This window comes from Antedon bifida, chromosome 7 (assembly GCF_963402885.1).
Source record: "Antedon bifida chromosome 7, ecAntBifi1.1, whole genome shotgun sequence".
NCBI lineage: Eukaryota > Metazoa > Echinodermata > Crinoidea > Comatulida > Antedonidae > Antedon > Antedon bifida.
The window spans coordinates 17,587,621-17,612,295 of record NC_136232.1 but is presented as its reverse complement, the minus strand read 5'-3'; the positions used below and the strand labels follow the sequence as shown (position 1 = coordinate 17,612,295).

The 24,675-nt window shown below is 34.8% G+C and overlaps 1 protein-coding gene and 1 long non-coding RNA gene across 2 annotated transcripts; both read left to right on the top strand.

The window, feature by feature from the left end:
• Positions 1-11,335: 11,335 nt before the first annotated feature.
• LOC144848256 (uncharacterized) lies at positions 11,336-22,784 on the top strand. Its single transcript, XR_013613836.1, has 6 exons — positions 11,336-11,768; positions 11,944-12,000; positions 12,503-12,547; positions 21,929-22,045; positions 22,397-22,524; positions 22,616-22,784. It is a non-coding gene; the product is annotated as an uncharacterized LOC144848256 (long non-coding RNA).
• Positions 18,110-21,726, top strand: LOC144848257 (uncharacterized). The gene is made up of 2 exons (XM_078704969.1): positions 18,110-21,340; positions 21,686-21,726. Exon 1 carries the CDS (start codon positions 18,110-18,112, stop codon positions 20,954-20,956), a length of 2,847 nt encoding a protein of 948 aa, XP_078561095.1. The 3' UTR covers positions 20,957-21,340; positions 21,686-21,726.
• Positions 22,785-24,675: the final 1,891 nt, after the last annotated feature.

The window sequence follows — 24,675 nt, the reverse complement described above, 5'->3', positions numbered from 1 at the left end:
TAAATCGGCATCAGATGAAAAGTGATTACTTACATGGTGGATTAAGAATGGTAGATTTAAACTTTTTTTAAATAACTTTTGCGTAGGTTGCGTAGAATTTTCAACAATAAATCCGAAGACAACCCAATATTTAAGCTATTTAAGTACATATCGTCTAACTCTATGCAACTTGAAACGAATTGTAAACGTCTGTCCAGCATTAGACATAATGTTAAAATTGGTAATAGATGCATGGAATAACTTTATTTCTATTCATTATCCAAGGTCTGTTGACGAGCTATTACGAATGCAAATTTGGAATAATGAAGTAATAAGAATAGGCAACGAATGTATAAGATATGGAAATTGGGAAAAAGCATGTATTTTGTTTGTTAATGATTTGTTTAACTGCAGTGGGCAATTTATGAATAAAAATAAAAATAAAATTTAAATAAAAAATAAAAGTCGAAGATACCTATAGTATTAAGATAAATTATATAAAGTTAATAGGATTATAAAGGCTTCTTATGGAAAAATTTAACAATTTAATGATATGTGAAATTAAAAAAACAGTTTTGCCAGATATTCCATTTCATATAAAAGTACTCTTTGAACAAAGAAGGGGTTGTCGCATTTTTTATGATGTTCTAAACAACTCAATGTTTAAATCATGGAAAGCACAAAAGAAATGGGCAGAGAATAAATTTGTATTCAATAACGAACAATGGAAAACAATCTACCTTGCTCCACATACGTGTACAATGAATATTGTTTTAATATATTTTCAATATAAATAAATAGAATAATTGCAACAAATGAACAATTATTTAAAATGAATATAAAAGAAACTTCAATGTGCTCATTTGGAGATGGTCAAATCGAAACCATTCAGCATTTGTTCTGTAATTGTCCAATAGTAAAAAGGATATGGAACCTCCTTCAGGAAAAAATTTCAGAAAAAACTGGCGTGCAATTTATTTTTAGTAAAGAGAGCATACTTTTTGGATACCATGATGCGCATCAGTTTTTTAATTTAAAAGCCATTAATGCAATTATTCTAATTCTAAAATCATGTATTTATAAATGTAAACTAGTTAAATGTAAGCCAACTATCAAAATGGTTATGAACAAGTTAAGGTTTTATGAAACGGAAAAATTTATTTTTCATCAGAATTTGAGGACAGTCTTTTTAATACAAAATGGATACAATTAGAAGCATTTATAAATCAAATATGAAATTGTTAGAGATTAGAATAATTTTTATGAACCGTTATTTAATTTATTGTTTTTGTTTGCTTTTAATTTTACTCCTTTATTTGATTATGTTTTTCCTTTGTAATGCATTATATGATGAAATAAAAAAACAAAAACTTAGAGGCATGATAAACACACGTACACGCAAAAAATATTCCTGTATAATGAAAAAAGCACGAAAACATCGACTTTGAAGTAACATGTGCATGCATAAAACAAAACGCATTCTGACTACATTAATAAATTGCAATTTATCGATGAACATAAAAATGACGTTGAACTTTAATATCATGCACGTGCGCCAACATAGACTTTTTTGCGACATGTGCCGACTCTCAATACATGCAGTAAAATTAAGTACTTCTTAAAATGACCTAGACCTTCACATTTACAGACGCGCGTAAAAGCAAACTATCTTGCAACATACACGTCAATACCAACCCTTAATATACATACACAGTAACTTGAAGTTACCGAGTTTAAAATGGTAATTTCAGGCACTCCTTAAACTGTCCTTGACCTTCGCGCACGTGCTAAAAGCAGACTATCTTACAACATGTACAACGCCGACCCTTATTATACATACCCTTTAAATTAAGTTATCGATTTTAAAATGGTAATTTTTTGCCGACCCTTATTATATACACGTTACATTAAGTTTAAGAGTTAAAATGGTATTATTCCAAGTACTTTTTAAAATGACCTTGACATTCATGCACGCGCGTTAGGACGAACGGTAATTTAATAACACGTACCTTATCTTAACGCAAACACCGAAAGAACGAATGAGCTCCTCGTGGAGCATATTTAGCTCTCGTAGTGTATTATGATGCACGTGTACATATAGCGCATCTCGGAGCGTTAAATCGAGTCGCAACAATATTGATGAAACGCGTAATAGTATTGCGGTAATGATTATTCATTCATAAAAGTTATGAAATAATTAATTTAAACAAGTTATTACAAAGTGAGACAGCAGTTATTATTACAAAGTGTGACAGCTTTTGTTATTACAAAGTGCGACTGGCAGTTATTACAAAGTGCGACAGGTTATTACAAAGTGAGACAGTTTGGTTACAAAGTGCGACAGGTATTACAAAGTGCGACAGTACAAACGTTAAATATATATTTCATAAGACCATATCGATCCGATCGGATCGAAGTTGTTTAAATAAAAATTGTAGCTTTGTTTTCTTTTATTTATTATTTAATTTTTTTTTTCTTTTTCGTATTTAATGTTATACCTTGGGGTGGGTCAAATTTAAAGTCTTTCTGACATCTTTATGACAAATGATTACTTCATTGTATTTATTATCCTGTATGTTATTATATTGTGGAAATAAATTAAATTAAAATAAATTATTCCAACTTTTTCTAGCCGGTTAGTCCATAAGGACATTGGAGTGCCGTGAGTTGAGAGAAGACTGTCCAATGATCAATGACAATGAATGAAAGAAATATTAAAACATAGGCGTGTTCAGGAAAAAAAAATAGATTTTGTAAAGTAATAAGTATTACTAAGAAACTATGGGGAAGAATTGTATCAGGATAATACATGATGGGCCGAGAAATTTACCTGATGTAGAAGAAATGGTGTTCGACAAATTAAGTGAATACGAGGAGAGAGAAAGAAGGAAGAATAATCTTATTTTTTATGGAATTGAGGAATCCCAAAGTAAAAACCCAGACACAAGAAAACAGGACGACACAGATCAGTTGAATGAGACCTTGCGTCGCAAATTAGATGTAGGCCTACAGAAGTACGAAGTTAAAGCCGTTTACTGACTTGGGAAAAGAGATTCAGAAAAATGCAGACCATTGAAAGTAGTGATGGATCAAGTCGGTACAAAACTGAGAAATATAAAGCCAGAATCTGTACAAATATCTAAGGATCGAACAAAATCTGAGAGAGAGAAGTATAAGGCACTTAGAATGGAACTTAAAGAGAGATTAGATAGTGGAGAAGAAAATCTCGGAATTAGAAACTATAAAATAGTTCATCGTAGTTTTCGGACCACTGACAGAGCCGGGTAGAAGAAATTTAAATCTACAGAAAAATTTAAGTTTTAAGTACCACAAACAGTTCTGAGGGGAAAAAACGTATCAATCAGATCTCAACTCTCATAAATCACAAAACCGTCAAGAAAAAAGAAATCCTATTTTCGTTAAAGAAATATCATTTAATGAAAAGAGAAAAAGAAATTGTAACATTACATTTATGTATACAAACTGCGACTCAATTTAAAACAAGAAAGATGAATTTAAGTTAAGAATAAAAGACTCTGGTCCAGATATAATTTTGCTAACCAAAATATTGCCTAAACACTCTCTGTAGGCCTACCAAGTAAAAAAAAATTAATAGGATATTGAAAAGTATAATTTGTTTTATTCTGAGAATAAAAGGTATTTATCAGTTTCTGTTATTGACTTTGAGAGCGATTTTGAAGAATCACTGTGGGTTGAAGTTTATGTTGGCAGTCAAAGAATGGTAATCGGTTGCATGTACAGAAGCCCCAAAAGCACCATGGAAAATAATTTAAAAATTAGGGAGCTATTTGGCAGAGTGAATATGATCAAATGTGATTACTTAATTTTGGGCCGGTGACTTCAATTTTGGTAACGTTTGTTGGCCAGACGAGAAAATTTATCAAGGCGAAAAGATTAAAAGTCAACGTTTTCTTGATATTATTAAAGATCTGTTCTGGTACCAGCACATTACAGTACCCACTCGATCTGGCCAATAACCAAGTCTACATGATCTAATTCTAATCCAACAAGGCCAACAGCCATTAAGTCGCGTGCTACAATGCATAGTGATACCAGACCGACAGACAGACCGACCGACATAGTGAACTCTAGAGTCGCGTCCACGCGACTAAAAAGGCATAATTTTGACGAATTTTTGAACTTTTTCATCAAAATCGTGCGCAAATTATCCAATTCGACGTGCTCATATGACGTAATTTTAAGTCGAAATTGTTTAAAAGTTGGTAAAATTATTATAAAAGGCTGCAAAAACGTAAATCACGCGAAAAAAGTATGTATTTAATGCTACGTGCGCACCGCGCGCGTAAACATTTGCGCGCGTATGGGAATTTTTGACATGCTGAAAATGACAAGAAACGCGTAGAAAGTTGATTAAAAAATAATTTTGCGCATTTTAAAATTTTAAATGCGCGTGCGCGCGTAACTTTGTGTAAAACACACATTTTTTTTCAACAGAAAGTTAGCGCCTGATATAAATTAAACTTTTGCAAAGTTTCAATTTAAAAAGTTATTTGGTTTTTGACCTATGTTAAATACAAGAAAATCGTTAAATCGCGCGTAAATCACATTGCGCAACTCTAACGTCATTCACAATAGGAGGTGCACAATTTCACGTAAATGCCCACATGTTGACATCAAAACAGTTCAAAAGGTACAGAAAATCGATAAAACGCATAGTGATACCGGACCGACAGATAGACCGACAGACAGACCGACAGACCGACAGACAGACCGACAGACAGACAGACAGACCGACCGACATAGTGAACGCGACTAAAAATGCAGATGATGTAAAAGATATAAATATTAAACCGCCTTTATAGTCGGGTGGCTTACCGACTTAATCGTTACACGGTAGACAAAAGCACCAAATTTAGCATGAGGCTTCTTATAGACGTACTAATTGATTTTTGCCTAGGAGCTTCAGCTTCCGACTTTCCAAGATGGCGACCAAAATCCAAAATGGCTGCCAGTAAATTGGTATATTATATATATCTGGCTGTAAAAGTTACAAATAGACAAATAATGTACTGAATCAAGAATTTCTGAGGTCAGTAAAACCGATTCAGGAAATATTATATAAAGTGAGTTCCAAGATGGCGCCCAAAAATAAAAAATGGTAGCCATTGGAATTGAAATACATATAATCGTATACAAAGTCACAAATAGTCCATTCCTAATGTATTTTAGTCTGAAAATCAGAAGGAAAGTGAAAGCATTGCATTTTATAAATTGATAAACCATGCTAATTTTAAAAACCCATGTTATCAAATTTCTAAAGTTTTTCTTTGACCTTTGACCTCAATTTGAAGATTTTAAACCAAATGAAAACAAAATAAACATATCTTTTAGTGTCAAATTATTTGGAAGATGCATATTAATATTCATCCCATTGGAAAAATTTGTCATAAAATGGCCGGGAGTATGATTTTTGGTATCTTTGACCTTTGACCTACATGTCATATAACTTGGTAACTAACAGTTGGACAAACTTTAAATAGGTCTGAAATTAATCAGAAGATGGATGTTTCTATTCAGTCTAATACAAACTTTTCCAAGAAAATGACCCGGATTCTTGTTATTGACCTTTGACCTGTACTGGTAGTACACGTTTATATATCTCGAAAACTAGTGGTCGTAAAAGTTTTTTTATGAGAAATTGTTAGAAAAATATATATTTATATGTTTTATAATAAAACAGTTTCTATGAAAATAATCCTATTTATAATAACTAAATTTGTAATGTTCCAATAGTATTTGTTATGTATTAAAATGTGTTATATTTGCTGATTTTAGGCAATTAACGTAAATTTATCTGAACTATGGATATTTAATGTAAAATTTGTTTTCTTTAATATAGAGAAAATGTAATTATCTATCAAATAAGGCCATTTAAAAAATATTCTGACAAAAACTTAATTAGTTACAGGTAAAAAAGTGTACTTTTTATCTTTGAACAGCGCCCTCAATCTTTATTTTCCCAAAAATACCACATTTTATGTGGTTTCAGTAACTGAACTTGTTATAACTTTTTTTTATAGATTTGTTTTACAGTAACTTGTAATTTACATACCACCTCTACCATTTACTACAGCTACTTCATTTACATATATATACTTCTGCCGTCCACAGATACTGTATGTGATTTCCTAGTTTACTGGTAGCCATTTTGGATTTTTTCCACCATCTTTGCAACGAGTGACCTATATTATGTACCATGTCTAAAATATGTTTCAATGACCATGATTACTCCATGTTTTCCTACTTTTAATACCTAGATGCGATTTCTGCAACCAGAATGATATTCCAGTTTAGGCTACTGGCAGCCATGTTGGATTTTGGCCACCATCTTAACAACGAATGACCCATGTCATGTAACATGTCTAAAATATGTTTCATTGACCATGAATACCTATGTTTTGATAATTCATTTGCCTATATGTGACTTCTGCAACAAATGAAAATGTGATTTTCCAATTTATTGGCGGCCATTTTGGATTTTGGCCGCCATCTTGAAAAATAAATGACGACCAGAGTGGCTGGCTCCTAGGCAAAAATCAATTGGTAGGTCCCAACGAAGCTCCGTGCCAAATTTGGCGCTTTTGTCCACCGTGTCACGATTTCCTCAAAATTTGTTAAGCCACCTGACTATTAGGGAAAAGTGACCACGCAATTGTTACCTTTAAAGTGGAAGTTAATGGTCAGGAAAGAAGGGAACATGTGGTGGCTCGAAACAATTATAGGGTAGAGTATGATAATATGAGGCAAGCTTAAGTAAACCAGACGTTAAACATTTTTATGAAATAATGGCCGCCATTTTTGACAAAATATTGTAAGTTTATGACATTAAAAGATGTTATCGAGATAGAAATTCAATCATAAAAGTAACAATAAATGTTCAAATAATATTTCACATCATTTTTGTAATGGAACAAGCCAAAATGGCCGCCATTATGCTCAAAATGGCTGCCATTTTATCTAAAATGGCCACATATATCAATCAACTATTTTGTTTAAACTTTTATTTACATATATTTGGTAAACATTGGATATGTTGTAGAATAGACATCACTGAATCCAAAAAGTATTTGCTCCATTTTTTTTCATACGTAAGGGGGTTTGGCGGAGATTTTAAAATGGCCGCCATTTTTAACAAAATTGTTTATACAAGTAATTTTAAGTAAATATTGTAAGTAAATGATGTTATTGGGATAACAAATCACTCACATAAGTAATAATATTTCACATCATTCTTGTAACAGAACAAGCCAAAATAGCCGCCATTCAATCCAAAATGGCCACCATTTTTATTTTTTTAAATATGCAATATATTATATTTATAATAGCCAGACAATAACACAAGTAATAAAAGCTTTATAAATGCAATCGTAGCTGATTCAATAATTAATAATATATTTTTATTTACTAGCTTTCCATACTAACATAATTATGCATGTGGATTTCTGGCTGTTAAGTGTGACAGTCAAAGGTCTGCTCTGATAGGATAAAAGTTTTTAATCACATGTTTGACAGAATTTGTGGGTCGAGATTGTATAATGGTATTGTAGATGATTGGTACAAATGTTGATAATATTAATTAGGTATGTATATCAATATCAAAATTTTAATCATACATGTGACAGGGCTAGGGCGGTATTTACATTAATTAGGCCTAATGTGTGACTTATGAGTTAGTTGCCTAGCCCTAGGAATGGCATATGCCTAGCTACATAACCTTTGAGTCTTCTTTCATCACAATAATGTTAACATAATGGTGTAGCTGATTGTATCTGGCGCTGTATTAGCTGCGGCCTTGTACAGTGTTTATTTTTCTTTTTATGCTTTTATTTTCCCCTGGAGTTGATATATATCATTTCCTACACCTTGTGGAGTATTTTGTTAATTAATTCTTTTAATTAACTATTTTTCTTAAAAATTGATCTTTGCTGTAAGCTAGGCCCAGTATATTGTTTGTGTTGCTTTGTTTACCTGCTTCACTAGAGTGTTGACAAAGTGCGAGGCAGCGAGGCATGCGTGGGAAGCGAGGCAAGCGAGGCATGCGAGGCATGCGAGGAAAGCGAGGCATGCGCGGCAAGCGAGGCAAGCAGAATATTTGTGCGAGGCATCGTATTTCCAAAAGTGCGAGGCATGTATTTTAAAATTTCAAAAACGCGCAAGGAATATCTTAACGTGCTACTATGCTATTATATAAATCAATTATTTAAATTTTTATAACATAGGCCTATGCTATATCATTAGAAATAAAAATGAATAAATAAATAAATATTCATCATGTTGTCAAATTATTTGTGTTCATTTTTACAACAGTGCCCTAAACTGTTCTCAAGTTGTGTGTGGATAGCTGCCATCCGTATGTGCCTTTTTTTTATTCACCGACAGTATTTCGACGATTTCTGTAGTTGCTATATACTATAGTAGAATAATCAACCTTAAATGACTCAGTGCTTATTATTGGCATGAGGTCGTATCGGTTATCATACGGACATGCTTCGTGCTCCCAGTTTTTAACATTGCCTCTAGAGTTACCAAAAAAAGTTAAAATGTTTTGATATTTCTTTATGTACGCACGGTGCTGGTCTTTAAAGAAAACAGCACGTGTTATTAACACTGTACGGCCATATGCGGGAGAATATTTATTGATTATTTTTTTCTTACTTCACAATGATTTTAGTTTCATATTGGTTGGTCCGGGTAATAACCTCCGAAAGCAACCCGACCCACCTCCCTTTTAACTTCAGCATGTATGGGAACGCAAAACCATGGCAAAACAAAGATAGTCAAACTTGACTTCCTGTTGGCGGCGAATAATGGTAACCGATATGCCGATCAAAGAACATGCCGCAAAGATTAGAAAGAGGCTAATGATTGGCGATGGCGAATACAAATGTCTGCGCGTAATATAAGAACTCAGAGCTCTGAAGACCGTCATTTCATAATACAAGGTCGATATCCGAAGATGTCTAACCGGGTGTTGTGCCTTCTCGAAGCAAAAAAGCGAGGACTTACTTTGAAAGCTGACCCACCGGGGAATGAAAACCGGTGTTTTTACCAATGCTTAGCTGCACTTTTTTCGATAGAAGAAGAGGAAGTTTTTGATTTAATTCGGGACTACCTTTTACAAAATCGGTATGTCAATTCAATTGAAAATGTAAGTTTATCGTGCTTTCAGTTTCATCTTTATTATAATTATTTATTTAAATTATACTGTATTCATTCGGCGGGGATGAAATTATTGCTATCGGCTTATGGAACGCCTGGGTGTGTTCATAATGTATTTAACATGGTCTTTATTGAGAACAAGAGGCTTATGGAGTACCCAGGCTTATGCCAGCTTTACTGACCATCCTCTTTTACTCATTGCCTAGAGTAGTAGTAGCCGATTTTTTGTTTGTAAAAATCAGGGAAGAATTCAATGTATTTTAAAGGTTTCATCAATTTTATTTCAATGTTCAGTGCATAACATAGGAAAAAAACTTGAATCAAAATAAATATATATAATTAAATAAAATGAGATAATTAGTGACTTTTTAATTAAACATAGGGCACTGCAGTTAAGCAAGACGACCTGCAAGTTTTTTCAAATGCTGATTTTCCAAACTTGGAAGAATGCCCATGTACATGGGAAGATTGTGTGATAGGCCTGTGTCAGCAAATGGCTAACCATGTTGTCATTAGAGCTGCTGCAACAATATTTTGCATTAATTGTAAAATTGTTGATTGGAAAGGGGTATGTGTATAGACATTTTTGCTTTCTAAAAATTAATGTATCAAACAAATCTAAATAATAAATAGAAAATTATACTTTATAGGGCATGTATTTAACATGATAAGAAAAAACACTTTTGCTAATATCCAGACAAACTCATCAGGCATTCTTAAATCTGTTTACTTGCTGAAAAGTAATGTTGTTTCTTTTAATTAGTTTGTTTTATTCTTGTTATCAGATTTTATTTTTAATTACTTTTTCTTTTCTTAATAGAGAATGACAGTTGCAGTTCCATTTGGTAACCTTGGATGTGGAAACTCAGATGTTTACTTTGCATATACTGGGAATCATTACATGTTGCTAACAGAAGTTGGGTGTCCAGTTGTATCCAAATGTGACGAGGGGAACCGTGCAGGTTAGTCTTAAGTTTTAGAATTTTTATCTACGATTATACTGTGTGTAATAATATTAAAAAATGGACTGACATTTCTTAAAGTCTTACAACATCCAATAGAACAGAATGAATGATATTGAGCTGAATAATATGATTGTATAGTTTATATACATTAAACACTTTTTGAATTATTTTTTTAACTATTATCTACAATTTCAAGACAGAGATTGAAAATTAGCACTGATGAAGTCAGCGAATCTTCTTAAAGTTACGAGTATTTAAAAGATAATTGTCTTATGAATGGGTGTGTAGAAAGCGACGACCTCGAATTGGACGACCCCAACGACCCGGGCGACCTCGAATTGGACGACCTAGAATTGGACGACCCATAACACGAAACCGACGACCCCTATAGCCTAGCCTAGCCTAGGCCTAAGTGTGGTATAACATCCCGAAGGCGAACATAGCCAAAGATCTTTAAACCATACCTTATATAATACTCGCAAGCAATTGCAATTGATTGAAAAAAGAAAAATCAAAACAGAAATATCGCCATTTGATACTGAATGTGTCGACACGAACAAACGAACAGATATGGAACGCCAGGAGTGCATCATTAAAACTGCATTCGACTCGATTAGCACACGAAATATCATAAACATGGTAAACCTTTTTCAGCGGCGGGTAAGTTTTGACCGTATACAATGCATATGTGAAATGTATTGTAAAGCTTTCTTATGGCCCTCCCCATGCACATGTTCGCAACACGCTGCTTGGTAGGCCTATAGTGTTCGTTATAAGAAGACGAGATGTAATTATACGTCCATGGTTTAACCATGTAATGTATAATATTTATTTCTTTTTAATTTATATTTATGTCGAATGCAGTTTTAATGATGCACTCTTGGCGTTCCATATCTGTTCGTTTGTTCGTGTCGACACATTCAGTATCAAATGGCGATATTTCTGTATTTTTTCAATCAATTGCTTGCTTGCGAGTATTATATAAGATGGTTTAAAGATCTTTGGCTATGTTCGGCTTCGGGATGTTATACCACACTTAGGCCTAGGCTAGGCTAGGCTATAGGGGTCGTCGGTTTCGTGTTAATGGGTCGTCCAATTCTAGGTCGTCCAATTCGAGGTCGCCCGGGTCGTTGGGGTCGTCCAATTCGAGGTCGTCGCTTTCTACACACCCTCTTATGAATTGCCTATATTTTTACTTTTTTAGGCCAACTTTAGAAATTGTTATGGGATAATATTGTATGTTTTTGTATTTACAAAATCTGTGGAAACACACGAGAGGCACAAAAAAGCCAAGATATTTGAGCATTTTGGTCCAGAAGAATACAATCCTGGTCTCAGTGTTTTTAAAGGCAGGGCATTAGTGGTAAATTTTGTAATTTTGTGTTTATTTGGTTTATGAATAATTGCTTTTGAAAGCCCAGATGCAGATAGGCCTATAAAGTTGATAATACTGATATAAGATGATATTGATTATGAGTTTCCAAAAACGTTTTTGTTGTTTTCTTTAAGATACAGTGTAGCTTTTAGAACATTTACAAATGTGTCTTTTTGTTTATTAGTGTACAGTATGAATTTTTTTGGTAAATTTACCAGGAAGGAGAGAAATTAGTTTTGTATAATACAGTATGCATACTTTTATCATATTTCTAAATACTGTATGTATTTATTTCACACATACCCACTATTGAAATATTCAAAATCTGTCTTTATTAAACATTAATTATCAACCCTAATTTATATATTAATGTACTATATTACATTTTTTTAAATCAAAACTTGGCTTATTTTGTATTTTCAGCTTGATGAAATATTAATATCAAGTGGAGATGAAAGTGTTTGTGATAGTGTAAATCAAGTAAGTTGCAGTAACTAATTATTGTAATTTTACAATTCATTAATACCACATCTGTACTTAAATTTGTAAATACCCTATATAGAATTCTATTGCATTTAGGGATCATATTCAAAATATTCTACTGCAGGGCTATAATAATACAAAGCTAACAATTGCAGTACTGCAATGATAATTTCAGTATATTATTATTATTATTATTTATAGTTTGTTCGGTATTACTGCAGAAACTGAAATATAGTAATTTGGATATAATCCCTAATTATTTAGCATTTATCCCAATTTAAGAAAATGATAAAACTGTATAATATTCCCCTACATCAATGCAAACCATTTTGGTCAACAGTCTTGATAATAAATAATAAATACTAAAAACCTATGCATACTATACTTATCCAAACATGTTATACATTCTTTTTACACTAAACTATATTCCTATTGGTTGTTCAAATATAATTATTTGAAATACAATAATGTTGTGAATTTAAATGTTTTATCGTTGCAGAATGGGAATGATATTGTTTTAATTACCAGTGAATCAGAAGATGAGGTAAGTTTATTAAAAACTGATCAGAACTAAGGAGAATAAGTAGGGGAAGACGGGTTGCCTTTAGATTCGCAATGCATAGCATGGTCAAGTTGAAAACCTATATACTTTGATTTTCTTTACCAAAGTTTTTAAACTATTAGTTCGCACTATTTATTTTGGCAGAAAAAAACACAAGAGATTTTAATACAGATGATAGTCAAGATGATACTTTAGGTCAATTGAAGGTTAAGATAATGTTTTTCTAATTTAAATTTTACTAAACTACTGTGCTTTTTAGTCACTTTTGTAGCCTACCTAGTGTATCTTAGACTAGGCTACCAAAAAGTCTGAAGATGCATTCATTAATTTATTCATTCATACATTTATTCGTGAATACATTATTGTCAATAAATTTAATTGAAATAGTTAGGTTGGCAATTGGGCCTATCCTAACTTGCATGTTTTTATAAACAGTAACAATAACCAAAAAATATTAATTATTTATATTCAAGCAAAGCTAAAATAAACTTAACTTAACTCATCATGTAATGTTATCCTCTATTATAGCGTTCCCATTGAACTGAGCTAGTGAGGGCGCTAGGCTGGTTGCCTTGGAGAAGAATCATGGCAGCCTTCATGTCGGCCGTTCCAAGGCAAAACCACGTAACTCGCATTTTGGTCAATTTTGAGATTTTTACATTTGGGGAATTATTACAAATTTATGAACAAACTGTAAAAATTTCAGGTTTCAGAGATCATTATTTTTAGAGATAGTACCACGTATCTTTAAAGATGTATTGTCCCTTGAAACACAAAAAAATGAAGGTCAGAATATTCTACATTTAAATTGGCCATATCAAAGTAATGTTAAAGTTATTCACTTTAAGTCGAAAATTCGAGCCAAAAACAACAATTTTACGTAATTAACAGCTAAATTAACTTGATTACATTTCTTCTGGAAAATCATCGCGAGCGAAAGTAAACAAAGGTTTCAAATCATGATTCATGATTATACATTATGCATGATGCTAATTAGGATTGTTTACAACTCGTCACGGTTGAGAAGGTGTTTTCACACAGATCGCGAGGAAGTTTTATGACTATGCATACAGAGTAGCCAAATAAGCGCGTTGCATTATGAGATATGTTTTGATCGAAAACTTTGACTGGAAGTCAAAGTTATTTTTTGAACCAAAAAACGTCTGTATTTCAGTTAAATGATTTTTTTTTCGACTAATTCTTGGTGAAAGTTAATAACTATTATGATACTTCAAAATGACCCACTTTTTTTCAAAATCTTTTATTTTTTATTTTTTTGGAATTTGACAAAGGGACAATACATCTTTAAGCAAAAAACAAATAATTCTGGTATTTTCCAAGGCAAAACAACGTATCTACCAGATACGTTGTTCTGCCACGGAAGTGCATACGATTTTCGCTTCAAATTCTCACAATAAGCTAAGTTACGTGATTTTGAGACAGAAACCGCTGATGCATGACAATATGCATAGCAACGATCTTAACTAAAAGTAAAAGATATATTAAACAATACTAGGCTTATTAGGCTAGACAACTAATTTAATGTATTAAAATTTATTCTAAGAATTAACTATATTTACGAAAAAGTTCAGGCAAGCTTGAAACTAGGCTAGGCTATTATTTTTGACAGACCTTCCTACCTAATCTAGCCTAGTACCCCAGTACTGTCAATTGAACTAGGCCTAGGCTAGGCCTAGGCTAGTAGGACGGTCGTTTTTGCATTGTTGTGGGCCTTGTAGTAGCGGGCTAGTAGGTAGGATATAATATAATAATGTAAGTAAGTCTAGCCTATATCATAAATAGTAGATCAAAATGGCTAAGCCTAGCTTCAAATGCACTCTTTGTTAAGCCAACCTAGTTTGTAGGCATTATTAGTGATCGCAGCCCTCCCTGTTGTTCAAAAAGAGTTTCAATCCATTGTTTTTAAAATCATCACAGTTACGTTGTTTTGCCATGGAATGACCACAGTTACGTTGTTTTGCCACAGGATATCGCAGTTACGTTGTTTTGCCTCAGAAATGACTTTCATTCCATGCACGTCATTTCCAAGGCAAAACAACGTATCTGTTAAAAGTGGTAATAACTTTTGATAAAATTGTTTAAATTATTTAACATTTCGTATTTAATAATAATTATTATTTATATATACTCATGCAAAATTTCACATCATTACGATAATTTGTTGTTGAAATGCAAACACTCAAACTTCTTCCCTTTAGTCAAGTTTGTTAAAGATATTAGTTAGAAATTGTAGATTCGTAAAGGTTTTCTACTGAGCCACAAAACTTCGGTGAGCTTTGGAGTTATAATTATATTATCTTGTTATTGAATGTTAATGTTATTAGTTGAATTTTGTAAGCCTAGCTAATAGCCCTAAATTACAGCCTACGACGGCGTGTTACTGTTGTTTACAGTACTGTGTTTTGCTAGTGCAGAGATTAGGGCCTAGTTGTGACGGGTTCATTTGATTATTGTATGTTGTTTGAATAATAATACTGTATAAGGAAATTGCTATACTTAATGTATATTGTATTGATAAAGGACTTAGAATTATTAATTTGTTGATGTTGCTAAAGCACGGGTGCTGCCCAAATTTTCATTGATTGATGTTTAATTATTGTTTTCTCATATTTAGTGAATCCCTCCCTCGAGATACGAAGTGACAGCGATATTGTATGCATGTTAAGAGCAAGATAATCAGGATTAAAGTTATATTTTGTTTCTCTCAACCAAGTTTGTCCTGTTTGTTTGTATCATACTTGCGATTGATTCCGTTGGTGGCGCTCTATAGTTTTAAGAAATTACGAACTCTACATCATTCACGAAGTTTTCCTGACACTTTAAGATGGATGCTGCATCTATGATAAGTGGGGCATCTTCGTCGTCTTCTTCGTCTGCCAGAGTTAGGGCATCAGCCAAGAAGGCAGCTATTAAAGTAAGATTAGCTAGGCTGCAGGAGATGGAGAAGACTGAAGCTGAAGAGTTAAGAGTTAAACAAAAGAAGAATAGAATTGAGCAGGAGACATTACTAGCTGAAGCAGAAGCAGAAGCTGAAGTTTATGAGGCCTTTGATACAGGTAATGATTTAAATGGAGTAGGTGATTTACCTGCATCTGATGTATGGTGGCATCAAACAAGCATCCTCGATAAGCCGATTAATGATGATGCCACAGAAGCATTACTTCCTGATATAAGTCAAAGTACTCCACAAGATTCAAGAGCACCAATTACAGAATTGTTTACTTCCTTTTCCCAATTGGAAGGTATAAGTACAGAGAAATCACAAGAGCCAACACCAGTCTGGCCTCAAAAGAAGAATAATGGTAAGGTTTCTGATAAACGTACAGAGCCACTTCATCAGAAACCAAAAGAGAAAATAAAACATTATACACCAATAGTTGAACACCAGAGTGACGTAATTAAGCAAGAGGCACCAGTGACAGTTGCAAATGAATGTGACCTCAGTGCAACGTTCCGACAACTGGTTGATTCAATACGATTACCTCCAATCAGAGTAGATCTGTTCAATGGTGACCCACTCAAGTTTCCAACGTGGCTGGCAGCATTTAATTCATTGGTAGAAGCAAAGACATGTTCCAATTACGAAAGACTCAGCTTACTGGCACAACACCTAGCTGGGGAACCAAAAGCTCTTGTTGCAAATTATCTGCTTCTACAAACAGAAGAAGCATATGTTCAAGCCAAGAATGAACTTAAAAAAAGATACGGACACCCATCAGTGGTAGCTACCGCGCTGATAACCAAACTAAATGAATGGACGAAGATATCAGCGAAGGATAATACGGGTCTGAGGAAATTTTCTGATTTTATTTGCGAAGTGGCTGCCGCAAAAATGACTATTTCGGACTTAGGAGTTCTTGATTACCCGCAAGAAAACATGAAGTTAGTTAGTAAGCTACCATACTATCTGGAAAACAAGTGGCGCAGTATAGTTGGTGCATCAATGGATACTTCAACCTTCCCAAGTTTGGAAAGGTTTTCAGAGTTTCTGAAGGCCAAAGCGAAGGAAGCAAATATCCCTATGTTCCAGACAGCCAACGCTCACAAGGAGCAGTTCACAAGTTCATCAAAGAGAGCATGTGCCACTTTGCCTACAAAGGTCTGTAACCTATGCAAGAATCCTCATGAGATAGCAAAGTGTAAGAAGTTCATAGAGTCTAACTACGAAAGGAAGTTAGAAATAATTAAAAACGAAAGGTTGTGTTTTGGCTGTTTACGTCAGGGTCACAGATCCAAAGAATGTAGGCAACGCATGCAATGTGGAACCTGCAAGGGAAAACACCCAACCATCCTCCATCAGGAAAGACCTGCTCCGGTGAAAGAACAAAATAAAGTTGAGAAGGAGCAAGATAAAGCTCCGCCAGAGCAAACACAAGCAAAGAAGCCCGCTACAGTTCCCTCTGCAGTTCCCTCTGCTGGATGTAGTGACAATGATGGAGTCTGCACTATGGCAATTATTCCTGTCATTGTAAAGTCGCCCAAGAACGGCCGGGCTGTAACGACTTATGTGTTCCTTGATCCAGGGTCCAGTGTATCATTCTGCACTGACCGTTTGCGAAATGAACTGGGACTTGGAGGACGAAAGGCGCAGATTATACTCGACACCATGGGAACGACTCAGGTTTTAAAGACTCATATAATCTCAAATATCGTTATTAGTAATTTGAACGGCGACAACGAGTTTAGACTACCAAATATTTATTCAAAGAATACGTTGCCTGTCACTAAGGAGCATATTCCAACACAAGATGATGTGAACAGATGGGATCATCTACGGGGACGAGTGGTTGTTCCTGAAGTTGACGGGGAAATTGGTTTGATGCTGGGCAACGCTGTCGCCGAGGCATATACTCCCCTGGAAGTGGTGACAGGCCCACCGGGGTCACCTTATGCATCGAAAACAGCATTGGGCTGGATCCCATGGAGCATAGTAAGACAGGGGGTGACAGCTAATATAAAACCTGTAAGCAGAGTTCAGTTGCAAGCCATTCAAGAATATGAACAGTTTAACAACATGGTAAAAGATTCTGTTAATATTGATTTCCCAGATAGAGCAACAGAGTTCGTAGGATTGTCCGTGGAAGACAGATCGTTCATGGAAATGATGGATGGTGCGAGCAGTTTTGTGGACGGACATTATGTGTTACCTCTACCATGGCGAAGCCAGGGTACAGTCTTGCCAGATAATAGATGTTTGGCTATGAAACGTTTTAATTCATTGGAAAGGAGATTTGAACGTGATCTTGAATTAAGAAAGATGTATAACAAAGCTGTAAATCAAATGGTAGAGAAAGGATACATGGAAGAAGTTATTAAGTCAAACACACCTGAACGGAAAAGGATATGGTACATACCCCATCATCCTATATCTAACGAACGAAAGCCAGGAAAGATCAGAGTGGTTTTGACTGTGCGGCAAAATGTAACGGTGTATCTCTGAACGATGTCCTTCTACAGGGGCCGGACCTAACCAATAGTCTAATTGGTGTGTTAATGAGGTTTCGGGAAGACCATGTAGCAGTAATGGCAGACATTGAAGGCATGTTTTTACAGGTAGTGGTTCCAGAGGAGGATCGAGATTCTTTAAGATTTTACTGGCGACCCAGCGAAGAAGAGGATGTTAAAACTTACCGCATGACAAGACATTTGTTTGGAGCAACATCTTCACCAGCTTGTGCAAATAAAGCATTACTTAACACTGCAGCAGACAAGGGATCGAAGTATTGCCCAGAAGCAGCGGAGACCATGAAAAACAATTTTTATGTTGATGATTGTTTAGTGTCGGTGAAAGATCATAAGAAGGCCCTGACATTAGTCAAAGACCTAACATTACTTTGTGAAGAAGGTGGATTCCGCTTAACTAAGTGGATGAACAATGACAAGAGAGTCTTGAATGTAATTCCCAAGGAAGATCACGCACCGGAGGTTAAAAGTCTAGACCTACGGAAAGATAAACTGCCATCGGGAAGAGCACTTGGTATACAATGGTCTCCAGAACTTGACACTCTTAGATTTACTATATTACCAGCAGATAAAAGTCATACCAGAAGAGGGGTGCTGTCAATTGTTAGCTCTGTATTTGACCCACTTGGGTTAGTGGCTCCTTTTGTTTTACCGGCAAAGATTCTACTACAAGATATCTGTCGGAAGGGTCTTGAATGGGACGAGCCCATTGACGATGTGTCATTGCAACGATGGAAACGGTGGTTGCAAGACCTGGCGAGACTGGATGAGTGGAGTGTACCGAGGTGCTACAAATCTGAATTACCAACAGATGTCATTAGTCGCCAATTGCATGTGTTTGCTGATGCAAGCAACTATGGGTATGGTATGGCAGCTTATATCAGACAGGAGTCAAGTGATGGTCATGTACAAATGTCCCTGGTCATGGGTAGAAGCAGAGTTGCACCCTTGAAATACACTTCAATTCCAAGATTAGAATTAACAGCAGCAGTTATGGCTTCACGGTTAGCAAACACAATTATTTCAGAGTTAAGTGGTATAGATAACGTTTTCTATTGGACAGATAGCCAAACCGTTTTGAAATATATACATAACACCTCTCGAAGATTCAAAGCCTTTGTAGCAAATCGAGTTTCTATCATTTTGAACATATCTAAGGCATCAGAATGGAGGTATGTTAGAACTTGTAATAACCCGGCTGATGAAGCATCGAGAGGTCAACGGATTGAGGAATTTCTAAGTAACACTAGATGGCGTAACGGACCAGAATTCCTCAGAGATAAATGTGAGCAGTGGATAGACTTACAAGCCAAGTCCTTACCTCTTATCGCCGAGGATGACCCAGAAATCAAAGGGGTATCAAATGTATTAGTTCCAGCTTGTACTTCATGTTGTTTCTTAGATGATCTAATTACTAAGCATTCATCTTATGGAAAAATTAAAAGAATTGTGGCATGGGTACTGGTTGCTGTTGAGAAACTATGCAAAAGGGTCACCAGTAAGCAACTAGGCAATGTTAGGTTGCAACACCTGAGATCAGCGGAATGTATAATTCTTGCACACGAACAGAGAGTTCATTTTAAACAGGAGTTAGAGGTACTTAAGAATGGTAATGACGAATCTATTGGACGGGTGATGAGAAATAGCCCTCTTAAGAAACTTGATCCGTTGTTGTTAAATGGAATGATTACAGTGGGAGGAAGACTGAACAAGGCGTCTCTTCCCGACAACATAAAGCATCCAGTAGTAGTACACAAGAATTCTCTTATTGCAAGATTAATCATAGTGGAAATACACAAAGAGGTTGGACACCTTGGTAGAAGTGCTATTTTATCACAACTTTGGCAAAGGTATTGGATCATTGGAGCAAGTTTCTTGATCAGAAGTGTTATAAGCAGATGTGTAGTTTGTCAGAAGCACCGAGCTAGAGCTAGTGAACAGAAGATGGCATCACTGCCACCAGATAGAATTGTGAGCGATCATCCACCGTTCCACAATACGGGTATTGATCTATTTGGTCCATTTGAAATCAAATTAGGTCGTAGTCTTGTGAAGAGATATGGTGTTATCTTCACATGTTTATCTACCCGTGCCATTCACCTAGAAATGGCATATTCATTAACTACAAGCTCGTTCATCAATACTTTGAGAAGATTTATTGCCCGAAGAGGCCAAATCAAGAAACTTAGATCGGATAATGGTACAAATTTTGTGGGAGCCGACAAAGAGTTAAAGAAGGAGATTTCAGAATGGAACACTCAAGTCATACATATGTACTTGCAGCAAAGAGATATTGAATGGGAATTCAACCCTCCAGGAGCGTCTCATTTTGGTGGCGTCTGGGAACGCATTATACGAACTGTGCGTCGGGTTATGAAAGGAGTACTTAAAGAACAGAACCTGAAAATGGATGATGAGGGTCTCCAGACATTATTTTGCGAAGTGGAAATGATTGTAAACAATAGGCCAATAACTACCTTGTCAACCGATCCAAATGATTTTCGACCATTGACACCAGCCATGTTGTTGACACAACGTGAACAATTGCCATTACCACCTGGTGTATTTGACAAACGTGATATTTATGCTCGTCGTTATTGGCGTCAAGTCCAATATTTGAGTAATCTTTTTTGGCAGAGATGGAGGAAGGAATATCTGCCTACTATGCAAGAGCGTCAGAAGTGGTTTAATCCTAAACGCAACTTGGAAATTGGAGATATTGTGCTGGTAGTGGATAACAGTTTACCTAGGAACAGTTGGTTGCTTGGGCGGATAGTGGAGTCTAAAAGGGATAAAAATGGACTTGTTAGATCATGCACAGTAAAAACTCAATTTTCCACCTTGAATCGTCCTATTGCAAAATTGTGTCTACTCGTAAAGGCAACTGAAGAATCAGAGGCAGAATAAACCCATATGCCTATGACCGGAGGGGCAGTCTACCCCCAAGGATGGTCAAATTGAATAATAAGCAACTATTATGCAGATCAAAGAGGACTTTATAATCGAAATTTAACAATGTTATTATAGACAAGATTTAAACTGTTTATATCTGTATAATCATTGTTTTAATCATTAGAGCTAAGTAATTGTAATGTATTAAATTAAGGAGCCGGTATAGCGTTCCCATTGAACTGAGCTAGTGAGGGCGCTAGGCTGGTTGCCTTGGAGAAGTATCATGGCGGCCTTCATGTATGCAGCGTGGTTGTGCCTTGCCCTTTAGTCAAGTTTGTTAAAGATATTAGTTAGAAATTGTAGATTCGTAAAGGTTTTCTACTGAGCCACAAAACTTCGGTGAGCTTTGGAGTTATAATTATATTATCTTGTTATTGAATGTTAATGTTATTAGTTGAATTTTGTAAGCCTAGCTAATAGCCCTAAATTACAGCCTACGACGGCGTGTTACTGTTGTTTACAGTACTGTGTTTTGCTAGTGCAGAGATTAGGGCCTAGTTGTGATGGGTTCATTTGATTATTGTATGTTGTTTGAATAATAATACTGTATAAGGAAATTGCTATACTTAATGTATATTGTATTGATAAAGGACTTAGAATTATTAATTTGTTGATGTTGCTAAAGCATGGGTGCTGCCCAAATTTTCATTGATTGATGTTTAATTATTGTTTTCTCATATTTAGTGAATCCCTCCCTCGAGATACGAAGTGACAGCGATATTGTATGCATGTTAAGAGCAAGATAATCAGGATTAAAGTTATATTTTGTTTCTCTCAACCAAGTTTGTCCTGTTTGTTTGTATCATACTTGCGATTGATTCCGTTGGTGGCGCTCTATAGTTTTAAGAAATTACGAACTCTACATCTATTCATAATATATTGTCATGTAACAGTAACTATCAATATTTAAAATTTGTTTTTTTGTAGGACACCATACGTAATTCTACTGTAATTTCAAGCAGCTCAGACGATTTACCATCTCTAAGTCTCGGTGATAACAAAGGCAAATCAAAAAAACGGAAAAGAAGAAAAACAGAAAATTTGGTAAGTTTACTGATTATACAGTTTTAAATAATGATACATTAAAAACTTCATTCATACTAGTGATATTTTTGTCACCCTAAACTGCTTTAATAATATATTTCAGAGTTCCCTCACATATCCAATTTTAATGTTTAAGTCAAGAATTCTTAGTATTGTATTTGCCTCCAAAACATTATTTTTTCTTTCTGTAATTGGCAATCATCATCAGGAATCTTAAAAAATAAATAAAAAAATTAGAGTTTAGAATTTTAAAATTATTTTATAAATTAGAATATGTTTTTAAATGCATGTATTACAAATTCAGTGATGTGTTAAAATAAAGCGAATGTGTGTTTCTTATTTGCTTTCTAGAAAAAGTCCATTGACATTCTGACAAGTACGATGAGTGGTTTAAGCTCGGCTGAGTGTACACCAATAAAAAAAAAACCAAAACAATGCAAAAAGGAAGAATGGCACACAGATGTATTGGAAGAAAAAAAGTAAGTTAGTAAAGTAAAAGTTAGACTGCATGGATTAAGAATTTGCCTACAAATAAATAAATACGTAACTGAATGTTATTTACTTTTACAGAGATGAGATACTAATAAAGAGGGGCTCAAGAGTGTACTTGAATCAAAATGAGGTTGACAAGTTAAAGGCAGAACGAGTAAACAAAGTACCTGATACACCTAATGGAAATTTAAGGTATGAAGTTTCCTACAATGAAAATAAACCTCTTATTGGAATCTATGACACATAAGGGAGGACGACGATGTGTGGAGGATCATTTGAATGTAGAAATGTTAAATGTGCATTCAGAAACATAAACCAACATTCTAATAAAGCAGATTTTAACAGAAGTAAGCATTGTAAACATTGTAATCAAGAAGCAACAAAAATCAAATGCTCTGCCAGAAAGTATGTTGAAAATGATCGTTGTCATAACAAATTGACTGTGATTTATATTGGTTTTCATTCCTGCTTTCCAAAAGCTGCTGAAGAAAAGCCCAATGAAGAGGAAGTCAAAGACATTCTAAAACAAAGACCAACAATAACAACTGGTCAAATTCAGTTAGAAAAAATTCGACAGGTTTTATTAGATGGTAAAAGTGATAGCAATTCTCTAGAAGATGCGGCTATGAAATTTAGTGACACACGTCATCTCCATTTTCTTAAAAGTAAGGTTAATGAAAAATCCAGACCAGATGGTTCAGATATTGAGGCTATACGCCTACTTAAAGAAGATTTTTGTAAGCGGGGTTTAGATGAAAATTTAATCATGGAAGTTGGTGAAAACTCTGTTTTTCTGTCCAGTGAACAAAAAATTTGTATGGCAGCTCTCATTACTCTTGGTAAAATAAATGAACCAGTTAGTCTTGATGGGTGCGAAAGTCTTACAAAAGATTACACAGAAATTGAGCTGACAACATATAATCCTGTTTTGAGACGGAATGTTAAACTTGTTAGTAGTTTCGTTCCAAAACCTTGTGAAAATTCAGAAAATGTGGCGAGGCTAGTGAGATACTTTGATAAAGCTGTAAACAAAATTATACCTTCTGTAGCTCTTGAATACAACCTTAAAGCCAATGACTTTCTGGGTAAAGGTCTAGATGCCCATGCCTATGTTGGAGATGAGGGAGGAGCTCTGTGGTCAGGTCTTTGCAAAGCCAAAGGTAATGATATTAAGACAAAAACTGTTTCAGATTACTTTCATTTTAAGCAAGATATAAATCGGCACAAGGTTTACTTCAGCTCTGAAAAAGACAAATCTAAATTTCAACAATTTATGGTTGATGCTTATAATGCTGTTACAAATGTTCATGCTGAAGAAGCAGAGACAGCACTGTTGAAACTAATTTCTACAAAATCTAATAACCCTACAAAAATGATGAACTTTAAGAATTGGTGGTGGAGACGAAAAGCACGTTGGCAGAAGTGGTGTAGAATACAATCAAGTAGCTTAGCCTCTTCAGCCGAAGTTTCCAATGCAAAATCTGTTAGTGCATCAGGTTACAGAAAAAGGCTATTGGATGTTGTTATTATGGAGTGTTCAGCTGCCATTTTAGAGACGGCAGAAATAAAGCGACAGGCTCTTGGTAGAAAAACAATTGGTAAGGAAAAGAGTGACCAAGAACTGTTTGTTGACATAGATAGGTGTGCGTCAGCTGCTCAAGACATTGAAAGACGTCAATCTGAGATACAGGGTGTTGGTTCGATTGAAATGGCACAAAATGATTACAGAGTAAATGTTAAAGATAGCCATAGGTCAGACAGAAATAGGAAAGTGCCACAAGCAAGACGAGTTGAGAAGAAAAATCTTGGTTTTTTCATGAAGAAGGTGAACAATGTTCAGATGGACTTAATGGCAAGTAACAGTAATATTAATGAATTTAATTTTATGATTTTAGACACAATGGGCTACTTGGAAAAAATAAAGATGACAAAAGATATTGCTACCTGCACATCCATTGGTTGCAAGAGTGGATGTCACCATTTAGTTTGGGTATTTCACAACATTTTCAATTTTGGAAAACACGATCACTTGATTTACAAAACAAAATTCACACAAGCAGAATGGAAAGAGATAACAAATAAATACCCTGAAAAATTACCAATAACACAAATTCCAAAAGCCGTAAATCAAAATTATT

Excerpts from the sequence above, each read along its gene's own strand:
- LOC144848257 (XM_078704969.1), top strand. The coding sequence starts at position 18,110 with ATGGCAGACATTGAAGGCATGTTTTTACAGGTAGTGGTTCCAGAGGAG.